Raw genomic sequence first — 20,802 nt, 5'->3', positions numbered from 1 at the left:
GTCTTGTGGAACTGTTTGTGGGCATGCCAGCTGCCTTTGAAACATTCTTGTGAGCAGAAATATGATCCATGTATCCTGAGTTTAATACACGTTGGACACTGTAGTTCGGCTTCTTTATGGCAGCCCTCGGTCTTGCACGCCTGTGGCACCCCCACTGCAGCCCTGTCTGCCTGGGGCTGGAGCTGAGCTGTTGAGGCTGCCCTGTCAATCCACTCATAAAAAGTGTGGAACAGAGGATCAGGCTTTCTCATCATGCTGATCCCCTTCAAAAGCTCATGCAGGTTATGGTTCTGCCCTGGATTCCCAAACTCCTTTATAAATAGTTCCACAAACTGAGTGATATTGTTGAGTCCACTGGACCCTGTACTGGCCAGATGCTCCGCCCACTGATGGGTTAGGGTTAGGGTGAACCTGAGCCACTGCCTCTTGGCAAGCTTGGGTTTGCCAGCTCGAAAAATATAATTGGCAGTGGCACAGGAACAGCTTCAGCTAGTCTAAAAATCCATCATATGGATTCAGGAGGTCTATGGCAGTCCACTGGGGAAACTGGACTGAGTTAAATGCTGGTCAGACATTCCTTGTTAAGCAGGCATGATGCTCTCCTTGCTCTCCTGCTGCATCCATGGTGTAGGTATAGTAATCTGTCATGTAATGAGCTTTAGGACAGATGGAAGTGCAGTTAAGAGTTTTTATTTAAGAGAATATAAGCCAAAGGGCAAGGCAAAATCAACAATGAAGACAGGCAATGATCAAACGATCAGGCAAACAGACTAAAGCAGGAAAGGCAGATAAAATGTCAAAAATGACAACAGCCAGGGTATGTTTCAACCAGCTCCCTAGTTCAGTATTTAGTATGTGTGCTGCCAGCATTGCTGCAGAGGTTGAAGGGGTGGGGGGTCAGCCTGTCAGTGCTCAGACCATATGCCGCACACTGCATCAAATTGGTCTGCATGGCTATCGTCCCAGAAGGAAGCCTCTTCTAAAGATGATGCACAAGAAAGCCCGCAAACAGTTTGCTGAAGACAAACAGACTAAGGACATGGATTACTAGAACCATTCCCTGTAGTCTGATGAGACCAAGATAAACTTATTTGGTTCAGATGGTGTCAAGTGTGTGTGGCGGCAACCAGGTGAGGAGTACAAAAACAAGTGTGTCTTTCCTACAGTCAAGCATAGTGGTGGGAGTGTCATGGTCTGGGGCTGCATGAGTGCTGCTGGCACTGGGGAGCTACAGTTCATTGAGGGAACCATTAATGCCAACATGTACTGTGACATACTGAAGCAGAGCATGATCCCCTCTCTTTGGAGACCGGGCCGCTGGGCAGTATTCCAGCATGATAACTACCCCAAACACACCTCCAAGACGACCACTGGCTTGCTAAAGGACTAGCCAAGCATGTCTCCAGACCTAAACCCTATTGACCATCTGTGGGGCATCCTCAAACGGAAGGTGGAGGAGCACAAGGTCTCTAACATCCACCAGCTCCGTGATGTCATCATGGAGGAGTGGAAGAGGATTCCAGTGGCAACCTATGAAGCTCTGGTGAACTCCATGCCCAAGAGGGTTAAGGCAGTGCTGGAAAATAATGGTGGCCACACAAAATATTGACAATTTGCGCCCAATTTGGACATTTTCACTTAGGGGTGTACTCACTTTTGTTGCCAGCGGTTTAGACATTAATGGCTGTGTGTTGAGTTATTTTGAGGGGACAGCAAATTTACACTGTTACACAAGCTGTACACTCAATACTTTACATTGTAGCAAAGTGTCATTTCTTCAGTGTTGTCACATTAAATGTTATAATTAAATATTTACAAAAATGTGAGGGGTGTACTCACTTTTGTGAGATACATATACACATATTATGTATATATATATATATATATATATATATATATATATATATATATATATATATATATATATATATATATATATATATATGGGCTTATCTCTGAATATACATGTTCTTAGTATCCCATCTCTCTTGTCCGTGTGTTCCATCAACTTTTCTTTTTTCAACATATAAGGCTCTGCACTAGGTGATACATTTTGTTATTTGGAGTGAATCATTGAATCACAAAAGGTCAAGACCCAACATGTTTCTGAATCTTTTTTTTTTTTTTTTACAAATTCCTTAAGCCATCTAAGCAGACACACCTATCTCTCCAGTCCAATATGAAGTTCTTTAGACACACTTAGCTCTTCGGTCCAATATGAAGTTCTTTCAAGGATAAAATCGGTACAAACTATCAACATTTACCTAATGTTTCTTAACTATCAACTCAACTCAGAACCACATCCCAACTCTTAGCTGAACCCACTTTACCAATACTTTACCCCGACTTTGTCGCTGTACTCATGTCAAAATCCAACCCCTCCACTTGTCAGTTTGATCCCACTTCATCTTCCATTCTTAAAGTTTGGTCTTCTATGCTATCTATTGCCACATATCCTACTTTTTTAACAGGTCTTGATACACATTTTTTTCTGTCAAATCCCAAAACTGCTTCTGTAATACTTGTTCCCAAATATACAGACCCTAATGAGCATTCTAATTATAGACCAATTTCTAATATTCGATTTCTGTCCAAATACCAAAGAGTGAAGGTCAATGATCAATACTTTCCAATCAGGTTTCTGTACTCTATATAGTATTGCAAGTACCCTTCTTAGAGTCACAAATGATCTATTCATTTCTGCTGATGCTGGTGCCATCAACTTTCTTACTCTGTTAGATTTCAGTACAGCTTTTAACCATGACATTCTGCTCTCGCATAATCTCTATCTGTATTTCCAGCCTGGCTCATGATTGGTTTGTATTTTACCTTTCTGATAGATACCAATTTATAACATAAATCCATACTACACAGTATCCACACTATACCATACTACATGGTCCAGCACAGCACTTTCTCCTAGCTCATTAATTGAATGATCTAAAGTCATGAATGAATTCCAACTTATAATACATGGTGTCACCATGCCAGCCACTCCCCAGGACCTTGATGGCTGCACTTCCTTATCTAATTTTAAGAGACAACTTAAAATGTACCCTTTCTGCCAACACTTTTCCCTTCGATTTCCGATGTGTTTTTTTGTACAGCGACAAATAAGCGATGTTACAAAGAGTGTTACAAAAGTGCTTTATACAGTAAATGGAAGGCATTATTTTTGTGTCCTGGATTTGTCATTTTGGAAATTAAACTTTGCATTATGGTTCACATTCCTGTTTCTGAACATTTCAAAATGCCTTGTTACTCTCAGAGCAATATGGACTGACATTATATTAATATTATTTTTCATATTCATTAGACTAATTGTATATAAAGTATTTGTGAAAAAAAACATTAGCTTGCATTATTGTACTGACCAGCTGCGCCTGTGTGAGATAGCGTTTCCACCACAAGTAGTTGTGCATGGAGGGAATGGTGGACAAGCTGTAGTATGAATACATCAGCACATGGATGAAGCTGTTCAGTGTGGGTCCAAAGAAACCTGCACACAAATCATGCCGCACATCAGCCAAGTCAATCCCATTTTGAAGACATATCTTCGGTCTTATAAATAATAAATTAGATAAAGCTAAATGGTACACTACTGTGTCTGGTATTTGAGAAACACATTTTAAACTGCATGTACATTGAGTCTGTAGGGGATTACAACCCCCACCTCTTTTCTCCTCTGATTCCTTGGCTTACGACTTACCTGGTCATTCTTGCAATTATCCAATCAGCCAAACATATGGCAGCAACTCGCGTGTCTGTCTTAGAACATAACTGTGTATACTTACTCTGTCCACAAGGGATCCAGTTGAGAACACACCACCAGATGTTAAACATGGAGGCGTGGTGATACACATGCAAGAAGGTGATCTGATTGTTCTTCTTTCTTAGTATAAAGAAGATGGTGTCAAGAAACTCAATCAGCTTAGAAAAGTAGTACCACCACAACACTTTCGCTACCTGCCCAGACAAGAAAGAGAAAGAGGAACAACAGTAGTGAATTGCTCAAATATAATTACATGAGGCCTTAATAAAATATAAAAAAAAAAATATAAAACATTCCTTTATTGTGTACATTGTCAATTTAATATATGAAACATTAGATTAGACATTTACTATGATGGAACATCCTACTCTTACATCAATGTTCTGCTTGGCTGACTATGTTTTAGCTGTTACACTGATGCATTATACAAAAACAGCTATGAACAGTTATAGAGCAGGGGCTACCAAACTAGGAATTATTGTACATATAAGGATTTGTTTCAGGTCTTCTCACCACCCCATGTGGGGTCTAATTTAAAATGTTACTGGGAATCACATTAAGCCACATTTAAATTAAGAGTTTATTTGCTGTTTTAGTTTTTTCCCCGAATCCTGATGCACTGTACTAGCATAGGAATTCAGCAATAAAAATGTACACATTTCCCCATCCCTCTACCTTAACACCATTGAGTGACTCAAACATTTATTGAATATGGATTTACAAGCATAATGGTAAAGAACAACATGAAACCAAAATGCTTTGTGTTTTTGGTACAATGCAAAACAGTACTTAGATATTGTTTCGCATGCTCTGAAAATAATGGTTCCCTTTGCGAGCTCCTGTCTGTACGAAGCTGGATTACTAGCCAAAACTAGCCACTTAACTATTGTCCTTACTTCTTTCTAAATTGCTGAAGTTATATGCTTATATCTTCCCATAGCTAATTGCTCAGATGGCGATGTACACCATCAGCTGTTGAATTGACTCTGCATTTCTTATAGCTGGTGTCAAACTAAATCTTTCACCTAGTAATCCGTAACTGTGATAGTCACAATTACGTGCATAACAAACTGTTTAGGTTTGTAACACTTCTGTGATGGTGTCTACATTCTCAGAACATGTATTGAACAAGTCTTAATTCTGTACTTGAATGTTAGTTTTCTGTTAAAGTTGCTTGCAATATCATATTTCTGACAGAGAGGTCTCCAAATTCCCAAAAGATATGTAGAGCAGCTTTAAGAACAAGTTTACAAAATCAGATAATTTATTCTGATGAGAGGACCTTCTCCTAAAGAAATGTCATGAAACAGTGATGCCCAAAAACATTAACAATTGATTAGCTGATTTGCATTAGAAACTGATGCGAGGTGTAGTGTTTCTAACTTACCCTGATGTCACCCTCCCCTGCATCAAACAGCCCTTGACATTTCAGTTTGTAGTCTGCTGACCAGGTTGCTGAGATAAGCTACCAAATTCAGAGACAGAGAGAGAGAGAGAGAGAGAGAGAGAGAGAGAGAGATTGAAGCTTTCTCTGGAAATGATAAAAACCATTGAACATGTGAAAGTGCAGAGTAAAAAAAAAAAGGATGTGAGAAAGAGGGAAAGCCCCACTTTGTTTTTCTTCTGTTATACAGTGTCTCACTCCTCTCTTCTTTACATGTGCTATGTAGCATAATGTTTTGGCTCATCTGTGTATACTTCGTGCGATGCCGTCATTCTATCCTCTAAGTAGAAAATCACTTTTCAGACATAATTACATGTTTGTCTTACTATCCTTGTGTGAGGACCTTCCATTGGCATAATTATCAGTGCAGCCAATTAATGCTGTGCTTACACCTAATTCAAACCAGAACCTTAACTTCTGTAACCAAAAAGCATTTTGGCTATTATAGTTATTTAAATAGAAGCTGCAAAAAATGTCCACAAAATCTTAAAACTGTCAGATATTCCTATCCTTGTGGGGTCAAGATATAAAACACACATTTTCACTCTCATTGTCAGCCTTTCCACTCTCTCTTGCTTTCTGGATTTATTCTTTTATTACTTCCCTTGCTGCTAGTTGCATTCTCATTCTTTATTTCTTTTAAATTCTTTGCTCTATCCCTTGCTCTTACCTCCACTAGCATGTAGAAGGACAGCATAGTGACACCGAAGTTGTACAATAGCAATACATTCTTCAGAGAGTAAGCTGTCTTGTTTTTCATGTACTTTGGTCCCAAGTAGACTATCAGGAGGTAGATGAAGGTGAGGACCAGAGTGGGTGTGCAGGAGTCCAGTAGCAGCCAACCTCGTACTCTTGGATCTACCATCAAACACATATTAATAAGATCATAGTCCAAATAATTACACCATTATTATTAGAACAAGACACATTCATCTAGCCATTGTTATGTATAAACACAATGCTATGTAGGCCTACAATGAATTATGCATATTCAATAACTAAATCAGAATTATAAAATAACAGATTTTACATTCTTTTTTTCTGAGAAAGTAAGACAAAAAATAGTTTTTTATTCATTATTACAGTGTTTGTTCTGCTTTACATAAGCTCATTTGGATTTGCCAAGATCCTACGGTTCTGTTGTATTTTCACACTGGCAAACAATAGCTTCTTGTCTTATACTATGAATTAACAGAATTCTCCAGTACTCTAAGACCTTAGAGGCCTATATCCGGAGGAAGTCAGATAGTTTGCAAGGTCAGACCAAGTATGTGGTCCCATCCTCTGTTCTTTACACTGATATCATATGCTTTTGTGCAACAATAAATATCATATATACTTGAGAATCACAACTCATAATGTTTCATAAGCAGTCATGGTTTTTGGGAAACACAGAGGAGAGCTTTTACTCAGTAGTAGTAATATGGATGATAATATAGGGATACATCATTGTCTGTCTTTCATTAGCTCATTTTTATTTCCAGGGGCTATGTTAATTAATGGCCAGAGATCCTGGGGTTAACTGAAAGCACTAGACTGATCTGAGACATTTGTATTCCTCTGTGGTCTTGTCCTAGTCAGCACTTGAGAAGGAAGGGGACACTTTTAGTGAGTATGAATATTAATTACTCTACAAGCATGAACTCAAATGGAAAATTACTTTAGCACCCATTCAATAAGCTTGGCACTCAATTTTCCCCAAGAATCAGAAGTGGCATTCCATCTGCATTTGTATCATTAATATGACTTAAATGGTTATATGAACTTTAACACACTTAACTTTGGCTGGGCATTCCAAATTATAGTACCATCTCTGATTTAGCAGAGCTTTTTTACTGCTGCCAAAATTGCATGAAAAATATCTACCTCTGTTTTGCATGTATAATGGTATTGCAGTGGATATTAATTTGTATCATATAATTAATATCAACAAATTAATATCCACTGCAATACCATTATACATCCAAAACAGAGGTAGATATTTTTCATGCAATTTTGGCTGCAGTAAAAAAGCTCTGCTAAATCAGAGATGGTATTATTATTTGGAATGCCCAGCCAAAGCTAAGTGTGTTAAAGTTCATATAACCATTTAAGGATGTAAAAATGAGAAAAGGTAAGAAACAGTCACTAGAAGTCAGGGGTAAAAGGTATTTTAATAACTATGAATGTAGAGGCTAATGAAAAGAGATTTAAAAAAAAAAAATCACAAACCTCTCTCTCCAAATAGTTTATCCACTGCAGAGTTTAACCATGTGTCAATGGCATAGAAATGGTTCTGAAATGCACAAAAAGTTAAAAGAAATATGTGGGAATTGCTGGTAAGCTGTCTTGAATCTATCTGATCTTCCAAATTGAAAAATTTTCCAGAAAAACTCACAGACTTAATTGAAGATCTGTTGTGTATAAGCAACACTGATCTTTAAGTCAATATAATTCAGTGTCAGTGATGTATAGGGTGGTTTTCAGTTGCAAATGTTTAGATGAGGAAAATAAAACAAATTGGATGTAAAATTGCCCAATGAAGTACTCGAATAGTACGGCAGAACTACTGTTGTCATGACCACTTTTAAGGCTCAAAGTTTCTTTTTCTGTTCAATCTATTATTTCTAATGAACTTCCTAAATTTATTATGTTCACACTTAATCAGCAAAAAAGAAAATGATAAGTCCTTTCTCATTTTACAGGTCACTGCCTGCTTCTTTCTGTCTCTTTCTCTGTGTGTGTGTGTGTGTGAGATAGAGAGAGAGAGAGAGAGAGAGAGAGAGAGAGAGAGAGAGACTCAATTTTCCTGTGAGTGGCCATTTTAAAACAGTGCCACATTGTCCTCCTAAGAACCTTACAGTTCATTGATTGAGCACAATACAAGGTATTTGGTGACAAAAAGAGGGTAGAGTGACCTGGTTGGATCAGACAGAAAGGAGGTGGTAGTAAATCCCACTGTCCAAGGGGAGAGCTGACAAATTCCAGAACCCTTGGAATATTTGCAATTATTTTTTTTTTTGTATATTTCAGAATTTTTTTAAACTGTTTTGTGTATGTATATATATGCTCCAATTTGTCTTATTATCTGATGCATGGAAAAATATATACATATAAATGGATATAAAAAGCCTACACACCCCTGTTAAAATGGCAGGTTTTTGTGATGTAAAAAAAAAAAAAGAAAGAAAAGAAAAGAAAGAAAGAAGCCAAAATAAATCATGTCAACTTTTTCCACCCTCAATGTAAAATTATAATATAAAAATTAAGTGAAAAAACAATTAGAAACATTTAGGGAAAAATAGGAAAAATAAAAAAGTTACAATAACTAAGTTAAAATAAAGCTTTTATAATTAAGGACATGGCTGTGTTCAGAATTAACCTTTCAATCTCATGTTCAAAAGTAATCATCAATGAAATTATTCTGATTAACCCCAAATAAAGACCAGCTGTTTCTGTAGATTTGACTTCACATCTTCTTGGTTTCAAATGACTGCTGAAGCCATGGTCTGCAAAGAGTTTACAAAGTATGCATGGTATCTCACTTGTTGAATATAATCAAGCAGCAGAGAGGCATAAAAGAATTTCCAAAATATTACATGTACCACGGAACACTGAAGACCATCATCAACAAATAGAGAAAATGGGGCACCACAGTGACATCACCAAGAGCAGGATGTCCCTCCAAAATTTCTAAAAGTACAAGACAAAAACTTACCAGGGATGCTGCCAAAAAACCTATGGCAACATTAAAGGAGCTCACATGTCTGGGCTGTGGGGTAGGGTGGCTAGAGGGAAGCCCTTTCTTACAAAAAACATCCAAGCCCAACTAACTCACCGCAAACCATGTGGCAAAATGTGTTATGGTCTGATGAGACCAATTCCAAAAGGTATAATAATTCCATAATTCCAAAAGGTATGTTTGGTGCAAAAAAAAAAAGCACATCAGCAAAAGAACACCATACCCATGATGAAGCATGGTGGTGGCAGCATCATGCTTTAGAGCTGCTTTTCTTCAGCCAGAACTGGGGTGTTTATCAAGTTGGAAGGAATCATGAATAGCTACAAATACCAGTCAACTTTAGTGCAAAACCTTCAGATGTCTGCTAGTTAGCAGAAGAGGAATTCCACCTATCAGCATGACAATGACCCAAAGCATACATGCAAATCAACAAAGAAATTGATTAACCAAAAGAAACTCAATGTTTTTGAATGATCTAGCCAGAACCCAGACCTGAATCCAACTAAAAATCTGTGGGTGACCTGAAGTGGGCTGTGCACAGGAGATGCCCTTATAATTTGATGGATCTAGAATGTTTTTGCAAGAAATAGTAAAGTCAATATTGCCAAGTCAAGATTGGAGAAGATAGACTCTTACCCAAAATGAGTGAGTCGTGTAATAAAATCAAAAGGTGCTTCAACAAAGTATTAGTTTAGGGGTGTGACCACTTATGCAGCCAGGTTATTGTAACTTTTTTAATTTTCCCTAAAATGTTTATGAATGTTTTTCACTTAATTTTTATATAATATAATTTCACATTGAGGGTGGAAAATGTTCTGACATTTTATCTTGGTTTAATTTTTTTACATCACAAAAACCTGCCATTTTAACAGGGGTGTGTACACTTTTTATCGACTGTAAAGAAAGAATGGAAAAAAGAAAACATTTAAACCCTCATTCATTCATTCCTTCATTCATTCTTTCATCTTCAGCAACTGCTTTATCTTGGTCGGGGTCACATGGATCAAGAGCTTATCCCAGGATCACGGGCACAAGTCAGGAATACACACTGGATGGGACACCAGTCCGTCATAGGACACTATGTACACACTCATTCACACTAAGTGGCAATTTCAAGTAGCTACACTCCTAAGGTCATGTTTTTGGGAGGGGGGAGGAAACCAACAAAACATACATGGACACAGAGAGGCCATGTGAAATGCTGACTCTGGAGGCAGCAATGCTTCACAGGTGAAACTGCAGGCCAAAATCTAGAGTAGCTGTTCAGTGCTATTTATTGTTTAAACAGTCAATCTAACAGGACACACCTGGGTAACAAGAAACACTTGTCAGTCACATGTACCCATATTTTTCCTCGCCTACAAATTGGGTTGATACAGAATGTGCTATGATCTATGTTGTTTAACACATCTACATATAAATACCAGGAAATAAAAGCTGAAATACTAAACTATCTTCCCATATTCATGTTTTGATCTCAAAACCAAATGTCTTCAGTCTACAGCAAAAAAATATGAATTGACCATGCCAGTAGTTTCAGAGGGGACTGTATCTTGGACAAGTGAGCCATCAGTACATACATTTGTTTTTATAGCACTATGCTGATGAAATTAAAACTGTATCAAAGTATCAAAGCACATGATCCTACCCACAAATCAAAGGTTTTTCAAGTGTACCATAAACGATTAAGCTTATATTACAGACACTAAGTATTAAATATAATATCACACACAGCCAGTGATTAGACATGACACGTTCAATAAGTCTTCATGATCAATAATGTTTAGATGAAAATATGGACTTATGGAGGGTTTATAACTAAGCCAACCACTAGCTTTTACTAATTAAATAGTTTGCGCACTTTTTTTTCTCTTCGGGTTGTGGTTTCTAATGACTCATTTTGAAGGCAGAAGCAAACTTGTAGATTAAGTGAAATCTCTGGTTCTATAGGCACAACTGTAAATCTTCATATTTGCTTTTATCTGGTACCAAAGCTTAGCCATGTAAATGAGACACTTTAATGTATCAAGATTATTAATTTTAGGTTGACTGATATTCCTGTCTGCATAAAGGTGGGCTTTCAAATTAAGTTTAAATATTTTAAAATTGAAATATTTAAAACTGTCCCATATGAGCAGACCATTAGGTTAGGAAACCCCTCAAGTAAATCATTAAATATGTATCTTTATTCAGTCCTAGAGTCGTGCCTGAATAATACCACACCTAATATATTATTATGCTGCAAGAAGTAAATAAATCTTAATAATCCACTTTCTAGACAAAAAGCATCGCCCCAGGCTCAAGATAATCAGAATGGATAACTGTAGAAGCAGCAACGTCGATCCACCACGCCCACTGGACAGACCTTAAACAGCATACATCACACATTGTTTCTTACCTTTCCAAGGAAATCCATGGCTAGGCTTCTTTCTGTCGTTTTTTAGACTACGGAATGATGCCGCTTGGTGAATGAACAGACCTTGTGCTGTCTGTGATTACACGTCGTTCCAGACGCCGCGCCTAACTCGTCTCCACGGTTGTGACTTGCTCTGCGGGGTATTAGATGTGGTGGGCGGGGCGACTGAGCCAAACGTCTGCGCGATACTGGGTACTGACACATTTTGCGTCCTGACAGGTTCATGGAAATATTGGATGCGAAACAGGCACCCATGCTTCATCGATCTCTATAGTTCGTTTTTATTTTGGTGCAGAAAACTCCTGTGTACAATGCAGCATTCCTTGAGAATTCTTCTCAATGGGAACATTCAAAGGTTCTGTGGAACACTACAACAGAGTATTTCCCAGAAAAGGTTACGAGTAGAACCTTTTTTGGACGTTATCCCTTAATTGTCCAATGAATCCTTAGAAAACCTTTGAAGAACTCTTTATTCTAAGAATATAAGAGGCTCAAATGTTAAACTGGCCAATACAATCACACTGGCCACACATTCTGCTGTTATGATTAATGTAATCATGAAGATTACAAGCCTGAGCTAAGTTGACATTTTTTAATCATAGACTTGGGTTTAATATCTCTCTTTTTATTGTAAGAATAATTAAGGGCAAAAACACTGCACGGTGTATTTATCAGTCAGCAAGGGAAATAAGTACTTTATTCGTTAACGATAACTAAGAGAACATTTAATCAAAATAGGCTATTAAGTTCTCAACTAACTAAATTACTATATACCAGTATCAAAGCGCGTGCCCGGTTCAGTTTGAAGGGGGCCTCCAGCGCGTGCATGCGCACAAGCAAGGTCGCGCTTATTGGCATAGGTCCAACGCGGCGCGCGCGTGAATGGCTACAGAGCGGTGGGCTGATGGCGGATAATGTGGGGTGACGCTGCTTATGCTTTCTGGTTGGTCCTCCTACGGAAGAGGGGTGCGCGTGCCAAGAAAACCGATAAGAACACACATGTGAACTGACGGGGTTAAAGGCTGCCCGGATTTGATTACATTATTGTTCTCAACCTTCTCATAGGTGACACGCATACGATAGGCCATCGTATCGTTCATGAAAGCGGCTTCCACGCTTGTATTTGCACCATTTACTACTAAGACTTTTTAGACATATGTTTATTTTAAAATAAAAATAAAAAAACAAAAACTGCAAAGCAAGCGTTAAATAGCCATAAGAAACACGAACAACTGTCCAACATAGTTCAAGAGAGAGAGAGAGTGTGTGTGTGTGTGTGTGTGTGTGTGTTCATGTAGGCAAAGTGCAACACATATATCCACCTTGTTTGAGTACCCTTAGGTTAAAGCTGAAAGTGCACTTTGGGGTCATATTCATACTGGAAATACTAGAAATACTTAATTTCCAATATACTGTAGTAGACAATTAAAATAATAATAGCTTTGTCAATGTCCAAATATTTATGTGTCTGACTGTATATGTGGTCTGTAATAAGTCTATAGCTAAATAACAAGCTAAATAACAATGTGAGAGGACCAGTGGGGTACAGGAGTCTAGTATCAGCCAATCCAGGACTCTTGAATCTACCATCAAACACACAAACTAATAAGACCATAGTATTAATAAAAACACCAAATTCTTCAAACATCAATAGTAATGATGACCTTTGAGCAACTCATTATGTGATACCTCAAAACTCCAAAAAAAAAAGACTTCCCTGATTCCCTTCACTTCCCAGTTAAATATGGGCCTATATTTTATTCACCAGCAACTCACCACCTGTGAGGATCTATTTGACCTCAGTTCAGCCTTTAACACGAACATGCTAGACCTGCTGTACAAAAAACTCAATCAGTTTATCTGCCAAATTTGACAGTGGACCACAGTCTTCCTGTCAGACAGTAATATGGCTTACTGTGTGCTTGGCAAATACATGTCAGACACTCGTGCACGTCAGGGATGTGTGCTCTCTCTCCTTCTCTTCTCCCTAAACATCAATGACAGCACCTATAATATCAAGCTCCTCAAGTTTGTGGATGACACCACTCTTATAACTTCATATCCAACAATGATATACAGGTGAAATAGAATAACCAATAATCTGTGATTCTTATTTCAATTCAATTCAATTCAATTGTATTTGTATAGCGCTTTTAACATTGGACATTATCACAAAGCAGCTTTCCTGATATAAGTTTTAAATTTATGAATTTATCCCTAATGAGCAAGCCAGAGGCAACAGTGGCAAAGGAAAAATCTCCCTGAGATGATACAGTGGGGGAAATAAGTATTGAATGCGTCAATAAATATAATTCCAATGAGGTTATTCACATGAAATTTTCACCAGACATCAATAGTAACTCAAGAAATCCGCAAATATGAAGAATTCACAACATTAAAGTTCATAAATAAAGTTATGTGTAATAAAGTGAAATGACACAAGAAAAAAGTACTGAACCCACTAAGAAAAAGCAGTACTCCAAGGCAAGGTAAGGAACCAGCTGAAATCCATATGTAGTTTGAAAGTAATTATACCTTCTATCTGTGCAAATTAATATCAGCTGAGTTAGTAAATTGATGGTCTAATAAAAGGCTTTTCTTTACCAAGGTGTCACACAAGAATCATCTCATGATTTGTAAAAGCAAAGAGCTCTCCCAAGGCCTTTGCAATGTTATTGTTGCAAAACATATTGATGGAATCGGATACAGACGTATTTCGAAACTTCTGACTCTTCCAGGAAGCACCATTGGGGCCATTATCCGCAAGTGGAAGCAACATCACTCCGTCATCAAACAGCCACGCACAGAAGCTCCTCACAAGATTTCTGACCAGGCAGTCAGAAGAATAGTCAGAAGAGTAGCCCAAGAGCCAAGGACCACTTGGAAAGAGCTCCAGAAACACTTGGAGGCAGCAAGTACCATCGTCACAGAGAAAACAATAGGCAGTGCACTCCACCACTATCCACAAGACTCCATTACTAAAGAAAAGGCATGTCGAAGCTCGCTAAAAGTTTGCTACAACTCATTTGGACAAGCCTATGAAATACTGGGAGAGTGTAGTCTGGTCAGACGAGAGCAAAATTAAACTTTTTGGCTGTCATACTACACAACATGTTTGGAGAAGAAATGGCACTGCACATCACCCTAAAAACACTATACCAACAGTGAAGTTTGGAGTTGGAAGCATCATGGTGTGGGGCTTTTTTTCATCACATGGTACTGGCAGACTTTATATATTTGAAGGAATGGTGAATGGAGCCCTTTACCGGGAGATTCTTGAGAAGAATCTGCTGCCATCTACCAGGATGATGAAGATGAGACGTGGGTGGACCTTCCAGCAGGATAACGATCCAAAGCATACAGCAAAGGAAACTCTCAATTGGTTTCAGAGAAAAAAAATCAATGTTTTAGAATGGCGCAGTCAATGAATCCAGTTGAACATGATTTAAAGACAGTATGTTTAGAAGAATGGACCAAAATCACACCTGAATACTGTGGTCAATTAATTTTTCATACAGGAAATATCTTGAAGATGTCATTACAAACAAAGGCTTCTCCACAAAGTATTAAATACATTTCAGTTAGCATGTTCAATACTTTTTTTCCTGTTTCATTCCTCTTTATTACATGTAACTTCATTTATGGACTTTAATGTTTGGATTTCTTTAATGTTAGGATATGTGTGGATGTCGAGTTAATACCAAAGTCTGGTGAACATTTCATGTGAATAGCCTCATTGGAAATATATTTACTGAAAGTGTTTTTGACCCATTCAAAAGGGAACCCTCCACATCTGGGTGACACCAGACAATGAGATTGTGAATAATTCCTTTCTGTGCTATTTTGTCAAAAAGTGTAGTTGTGTAATTGTGTTTTCTTGACGTTATCAACTGTTCTCTGATGGAGACTTGACTGCAAAACTGTTAGTGGCAATTGCGATCCTAAAGCTATCATAGCAATTGCACTCCAAAGCCATATTTATGGATTCTAAGGCTGTCAGCAGCAGCAAGCAATGAGAACTCCATCTACAAGTATGACATCAGGATGGATTAGGTAGGTCTGGAGTGCAGAAAGGGTCCGGATCACTGGTATCTCAGGCATAGCATTTGTAGCTCAACAGAGAGAGAGAGAGAGAGAGAGAGAGAGAGAGAGAAACACAGATTACTAGGTATGCTCATTGTCACGTAATGGTCAGGTACAAGGTACATTGTGTGCAGAGTGCAAGCAGGGACTCCAGCAAGACTACCTATGAATGCATAACTAAAAGGGAGAACCAAAAAGTAACACAGTCATGAGGGCACATTGGGACATAAAGTGTCCAGCCTCTCCAATGTCAACAAACCCGAGTGAACACGTGAGAGTAGGTGGGCAACAGCATCCAAACATCCCAGTTCACCAAAACACTCTATGCCCATAAACCTTCCACATCCTGCTCCTTTAGTTTTAAGAAAAACTATTAACAAAAGGCTTGACTAAACAAATATGTTTTCAGCCTAGACTTTTAACACCGAGACTGTGTCTCTGAGTCCCGAACATTATTTGGCAGGCTGTTCCATAACAGAAAGAAACTGTGGGAGCTTTGTAAGAGAAAGCTCTGCCTCATGCGGTAGCCTTCAGTATTTGAGGTACCAACAAGTAGATTGCACCTATGAAAGGAGGCATGGCAAACCAGAAAAGAGCAGAAGTTCTGCTGCTGACAATCACATTCTCAGTGTGACTGAATGTGACCATTCAGTGCTTTATAGGTCAATAATAGTATTTAGTAATCTGTGCAAAATTTGATTGGGAGCCAGTGCAGTGCAGATAGGATGTGGTGGTGCGAATGTGATCATATTATCTGGTTCTAATAAGGACTCTCACTGCAGCACTCTAGATGGAACTTGTTTATGCACCGACTGGAACATCCAGACAGGCATTACAATAATCCAACCTAGAGATAACAGAAGCATGATGTAGTTTTTCTGCATTGTGTAGTGACATTATATTTCTTATCTTAGTAATATTTCTGAGATGAAAGAAGGCTATTCTAGTAATATTATCTACATGAGCTTCAAATGAAAGACTGGAATCAATAATCACACCAAGGTCTTTTACTGCTGCACATGATGAACCAGAAAGGCCATCCAGAGTTACTATGTAATCAGAAAGCTTACTTCTACCTGCATATGGACCTAGTACAAGTACTTGTCAGAATTAAGTAGAAGGAAGTTAATAAGCATCCAGTGTCTAATGTCCTTTACACATTCCTCAACTTTATAAAGTTGTTGTCTCTCATCTGGCTTTGCTGAAACATACAACTGTGTGTCATCAGCATAACAGTGGATGCCAATACCATGTTTATGAATAATTTTACCCAGAGTTAGCATACAGTGCTGTTAAAAAGTATTTGCCCCATCCTGATTTCTTCTGCTTTTATATATACAGTATCTCATACAAAATAGTTTTAGATCTTCAAATGAACTACAACATAAGACAAGGCAACCTGAGTAAATACACAATACAGTTTTTATTCTTTTTTTTTATTGAAGAAAATAATGAACACCTATCACAAATGTCAAAAACTAATTGCCCCCTTAAAATTAAAATCTGGTTGTGCCAACTTTAGCAGCAATAAATGCAACAAAACGCTTCTGGTAACTAGAGCTCAGTCTTTCATTTACTTCTAGGACTAGGACATACTCTTATGCTTTGGATCATTGACTTGCTGCATAATCCAGTTGCACTTGAGTTTCAACTTATGGACTGAAGACAGGAGTTTCTCCTTTTAGGTACAGAGCAGAATTCATGTTTCCCTCAATTATTGCAAGTTGCCCAGGCCCTGAAGCAGCAAAGCATCCCCACACCATCACACCACCATGCTTGACTGTAGGTATGATGTTCTTTTTATGGAATGCTGGGTTTTGTTTTATGCCAGATGTAATGCGACCCCTGTCTTCCAAACAGTTCCACTTTCGGCTCATCAGTCCACAGGAAATTCTCCCATAAGTTGTAAGGTTCATCAAGGTGTGTTTTTGGCAAAATTCAGATGAGCTTTAACCCTTGTGCATCCTTATTCATTAAAAAAAAATAATAAATTGTCTGTGTTAATGCAAAAAAAGCATAACTTTTGCAAAAGGTGTGTATTTTTATTGGAATATTTCACCCTCATTTGCTTTCATAAATCTATTTTAAACTAGGTACAAAACATAGTTACACTGAGGACCTTAAGGACAAAAATGTCCTCATTGAAAACCATTCAAACTGCAATATTTAATCCCTGTGACGTTTAAACACGAAATCATGCGTTCTATATTAATAGGCTTTTATTTTGTTGACAAGGTTTCAAAACACTATATTTTTTGAAAACAAATTCTGAAATGTGTACTATTTTCTCAGGTTTAGTCTATGGGGAAAATCATCTGGGTTACGCATGTAATCCTGTTCCGTGAAAAGGGAATGAGATATTGCGTTAGCTGAACACTGTGGGAAGCACCCTCGCGTGTGACCGGTATCTGAAGCTTGTGCAACATCATGCCTATTTATAGGCCTGCCGTGATCAGGTGGCATTGCAATTAAGTGTGTCACGTAATATATAAACGACACCTGTGAACTGCGCCGTCAGCCTCTATTATCTGAAGCGAAGACGCAATTCACAGGCATGCCCCAGTATGACAAAGCTACGCAATGTCTCATTCCCTTCTCAGGGAACAGGGTTACATGCGTAACACAGATGTTCCCTTTCAAAGGGAACTCCACGTTGAGTTAGCTGAATGCTGTGGGAAAGAGAATACCCACTCCGTCATACTGAGGAAGCCTGATCAAAAAGATCCGAGCCCAAGGGTCACTGCAAGACACTCGAGCCTGGACCGGAATGTATATCCAGGCTGTAAAATCGAATGAATGTGTGCGGTGTAGACCACCCCTCCACAGCACACACATCCTGTAAGGATACACCTTTGGACAAAGCCTTCAAGGAGGCGACCTCCCCTAGTGGAATGAGCCCATATGCCCAGAGGCATAGCGAGACTACATACCTCATAAGCGATAGAGATTGCTTCCACGATCCAATTAGAGATGCGCTGCTTCAACACAGCATCACCTCTACTGTCAAAAGCTGCCAAAGCTGACCAGCAGCTGCTCTGACTTACGCCACTGGCTGGCACAGTGGACATAAGTACAAAGAGCCCTTACTGGACACAGTTGGTGCAATTTCTCTTGTTCTGGTATGAGGAACGGAGGAGGGCAGAAAGCCTGCAACACTACTGGCTGGGCAGCAGATGTAGGCACCTTAGAAATATAATCCGACCTAAGATACAGGAAGGCCTTGGTTAATCGAGGGGTAAAGTCAAGGTAGGAAGGGGCAACTGAGAGAGCTTGTAGAGCTCCTACTCGCTTGAGAGATGTCTGGGCCAGCAGAACAGCTAACTTTAGAGTCAGAAGCTTCTCAGGGGCTGACTCTAAGGGCTCAAATGCGGCACCTGACGGACCTAGCACAGAAAGGTCCCAGGAAGGTATGTACGGTCTGCAGAAGGGCCTCAGCCACCTGACACCACACATAAACCTCGAAGTTAGAGGATGTTGCACCACAGAGGCTCCATCAATAGGGGCATGGCTGGCCGAAATGGCGGCCACGTAGACCCTGATTGTAGGAGGAGCCAACCCCGCTGAGAAACGTCCATTTAAGAACTCCAGGACTGTAGCTATTGCACAGTTCGCTGGGTCTAGCTGACGTTCCTCATACCACGAGACAAAAAGTTGCCACTTGAGCGCATACAATTTCGTCATGGATGCCGTTCTAGCATTCAACACGGTCTCTACAACCTCAGCTGTGAGACCAGAATCGATGGGCTGGTGCGCCTCAGGGGTCAGACCCAAAGTTTCCACAGTTCCGGCCAAGGGTGATAAATCAGCCCTCTGGCTTGAGACAGTACATCCCTGAGGATGGGAATCTCTGAAGGAGTGCCGTCTACTGGGATATTATCTCTGAGAACCATATTCGAGCTGGCCAATAAGGTTCAACTAGCAGCAGACGTAGACAGTCTCGACGAACTCTTGCTAGAACTTGTGGGAGCAGAGCGATCGAAGAAAAGCATATAGATGTGACCTCGGCCACATGTGCACCATGGCGTCCAGCCCTAATGGTGCAGGAGGAGTGAGGGCAAACCACAGTGGGCAGTGTGTTGTCTCTTCAGATGCGAAGACATCAACTTCTGCTTGGCCAAAACTCCGCCATATGGACTCCACCACTTGTGGATGGAGCCACCAATCCCTGGGCCTCAGCCCCTGCCTCAACAGGATGTCTGCCCCTACATTCCAGTTGCCCAGAATGTACATTGCACTCACTGACAAAAACGTTCCCCCTACCCAGAGAAGAATTAGTTGCGTCTGCCTGGACAGGGAGCACAAACATAATCCTCCCTGTTGGTCGATAAATGAGACCACTGCTGTGTTGTCTGTCAACACATGGTGACCTCTCAATTGAGGAAGAAAGAATTTCAGTGCTAGAAATATGGCCTGCATTTCTAGGCAATTTATATGCCACTCCAAATAAAGGCCACTCCAGAGACCGTGAGCTAGACAGCCGTGTAAGGCCATGCCCCAGCCCATGAAAGAGGTGTCTGTCATTACCATCTTGTGCTAAGGAGACACCCCTAGAGTGTGACCCAAGGCTAGAACCCGGGGACACTTCCAAATTCTCAGAGGATGTAAGCATCGCCACGTGACACTGATTACACTCAACTTTTCAGCCACCACTGAAATGGTCTCCTGTGCAATAGGCCCAACACTATGACGTTGTCTGCTGCTGCCATAAGCAGTCTCGCGTAGAGACTGGAGGTCCAGATCCAGCTTAATCTTTCTCAATGTTGATGACCCTACGCATGTTGGGGATAGAAATGCCCTCATCATAGTAGAATCCTTATAACCCCTAGAAAAGTTGTCCACTGCACTGGAGAAAGCATACTTTTCTTAGGTTCAACCTGAGCCCCAAACTCTTCATGTGGGCGAGAATAACATCTCGATGTTGAACCGCCAGTTCCCTGGATCGTGCTAGAATTAACCAGTCATCCAGGTAGTTTAGTACACGGATGCCCTGGAGTCACAATGGAGCCATAATGACATCCATGCACTTTGTGAAGGTGCGAGTGGATAAAGCTAGACCAAAGGGAAGAACCCGATATTGATATACATTGCCTCCAAACGCAAACCTCAGGAACTTCCTGTGACTGGGCAATAGTTCTATGTGAAAATATGCACCTTTTAGGTCTATTGTCACAAATGAGTCCTCAAACTGAATCTGTGGAACAATAACTTTGGGAGTCAGCATCTTGAACCTGTAAGTCTGAAGAGTACAGTTCATATGATGCAGATCTAAAATTGGCCGCATACTCCCCACTTTTTTGCGGACCAGGAAATAAGGGCTGTAAAAATCTCCCTCCCTCAGGGAATGGGGTACATGTTCTATAGCCCTT

General features: G+C 39.7%; 1 protein-coding gene across 3 annotated transcripts in view; it reads right to left on the bottom strand.

Moving 5' to 3' along the window:
• elovl2 (ELOVL fatty acid elongase 2) overlaps positions 1 to 11,476 on the bottom strand; it is a 53,979-nt gene extending 42,503 nt beyond the window's left edge. For 2 of the 3 annotated variants that reach the window (XM_053610966.1, XM_053610967.1), the window contains exons 1-6: positions 11,336 to 11,475; positions 7,428 to 7,491; positions 5,887 to 6,074; positions 5,160 to 5,237; positions 3,795 to 3,966; positions 3,375 to 3,499 (exon numbers count right to left, since the gene is read on the bottom strand). In XM_053610966.1, the coding sequence (XP_053466941.1) occupies positions 3,375 to 3,499; positions 3,795 to 3,966; positions 5,160 to 5,237; positions 5,887 to 6,074; positions 7,428 to 7,491; positions 11,336 to 11,353 (645 nt within the window). In that variant the 5' untranslated portion in view covers positions 11,354 to 11,475. Of the gene's footprint in view, positions 1 to 3,374; positions 3,500 to 3,794; positions 3,967 to 5,159; positions 5,238 to 5,886; positions 6,075 to 7,427; positions 7,492 to 11,335 lie in introns of all 3 variants that reach the window. The other variant, XM_053610965.1, reaches the window with a different exon arrangement.
• Between the last annotated feature and the right edge of the window lie 9,326 nt (positions 11,477 to 20,802).

The sequence above is a fragment of the Ictalurus furcatus genome, chromosome 23 (genome assembly GCF_023375685.1).
Source record: "Ictalurus furcatus strain D&B chromosome 23, Billie_1.0, whole genome shotgun sequence".
Lineage (NCBI taxonomy): Eukaryota > Metazoa > Chordata > Actinopteri > Siluriformes > Ictaluridae > Ictalurus > Ictalurus furcatus.
Note: the sequence above shows the minus strand (reverse complement) of the source record. Positions and strands in the feature narration are given on the sequence as shown.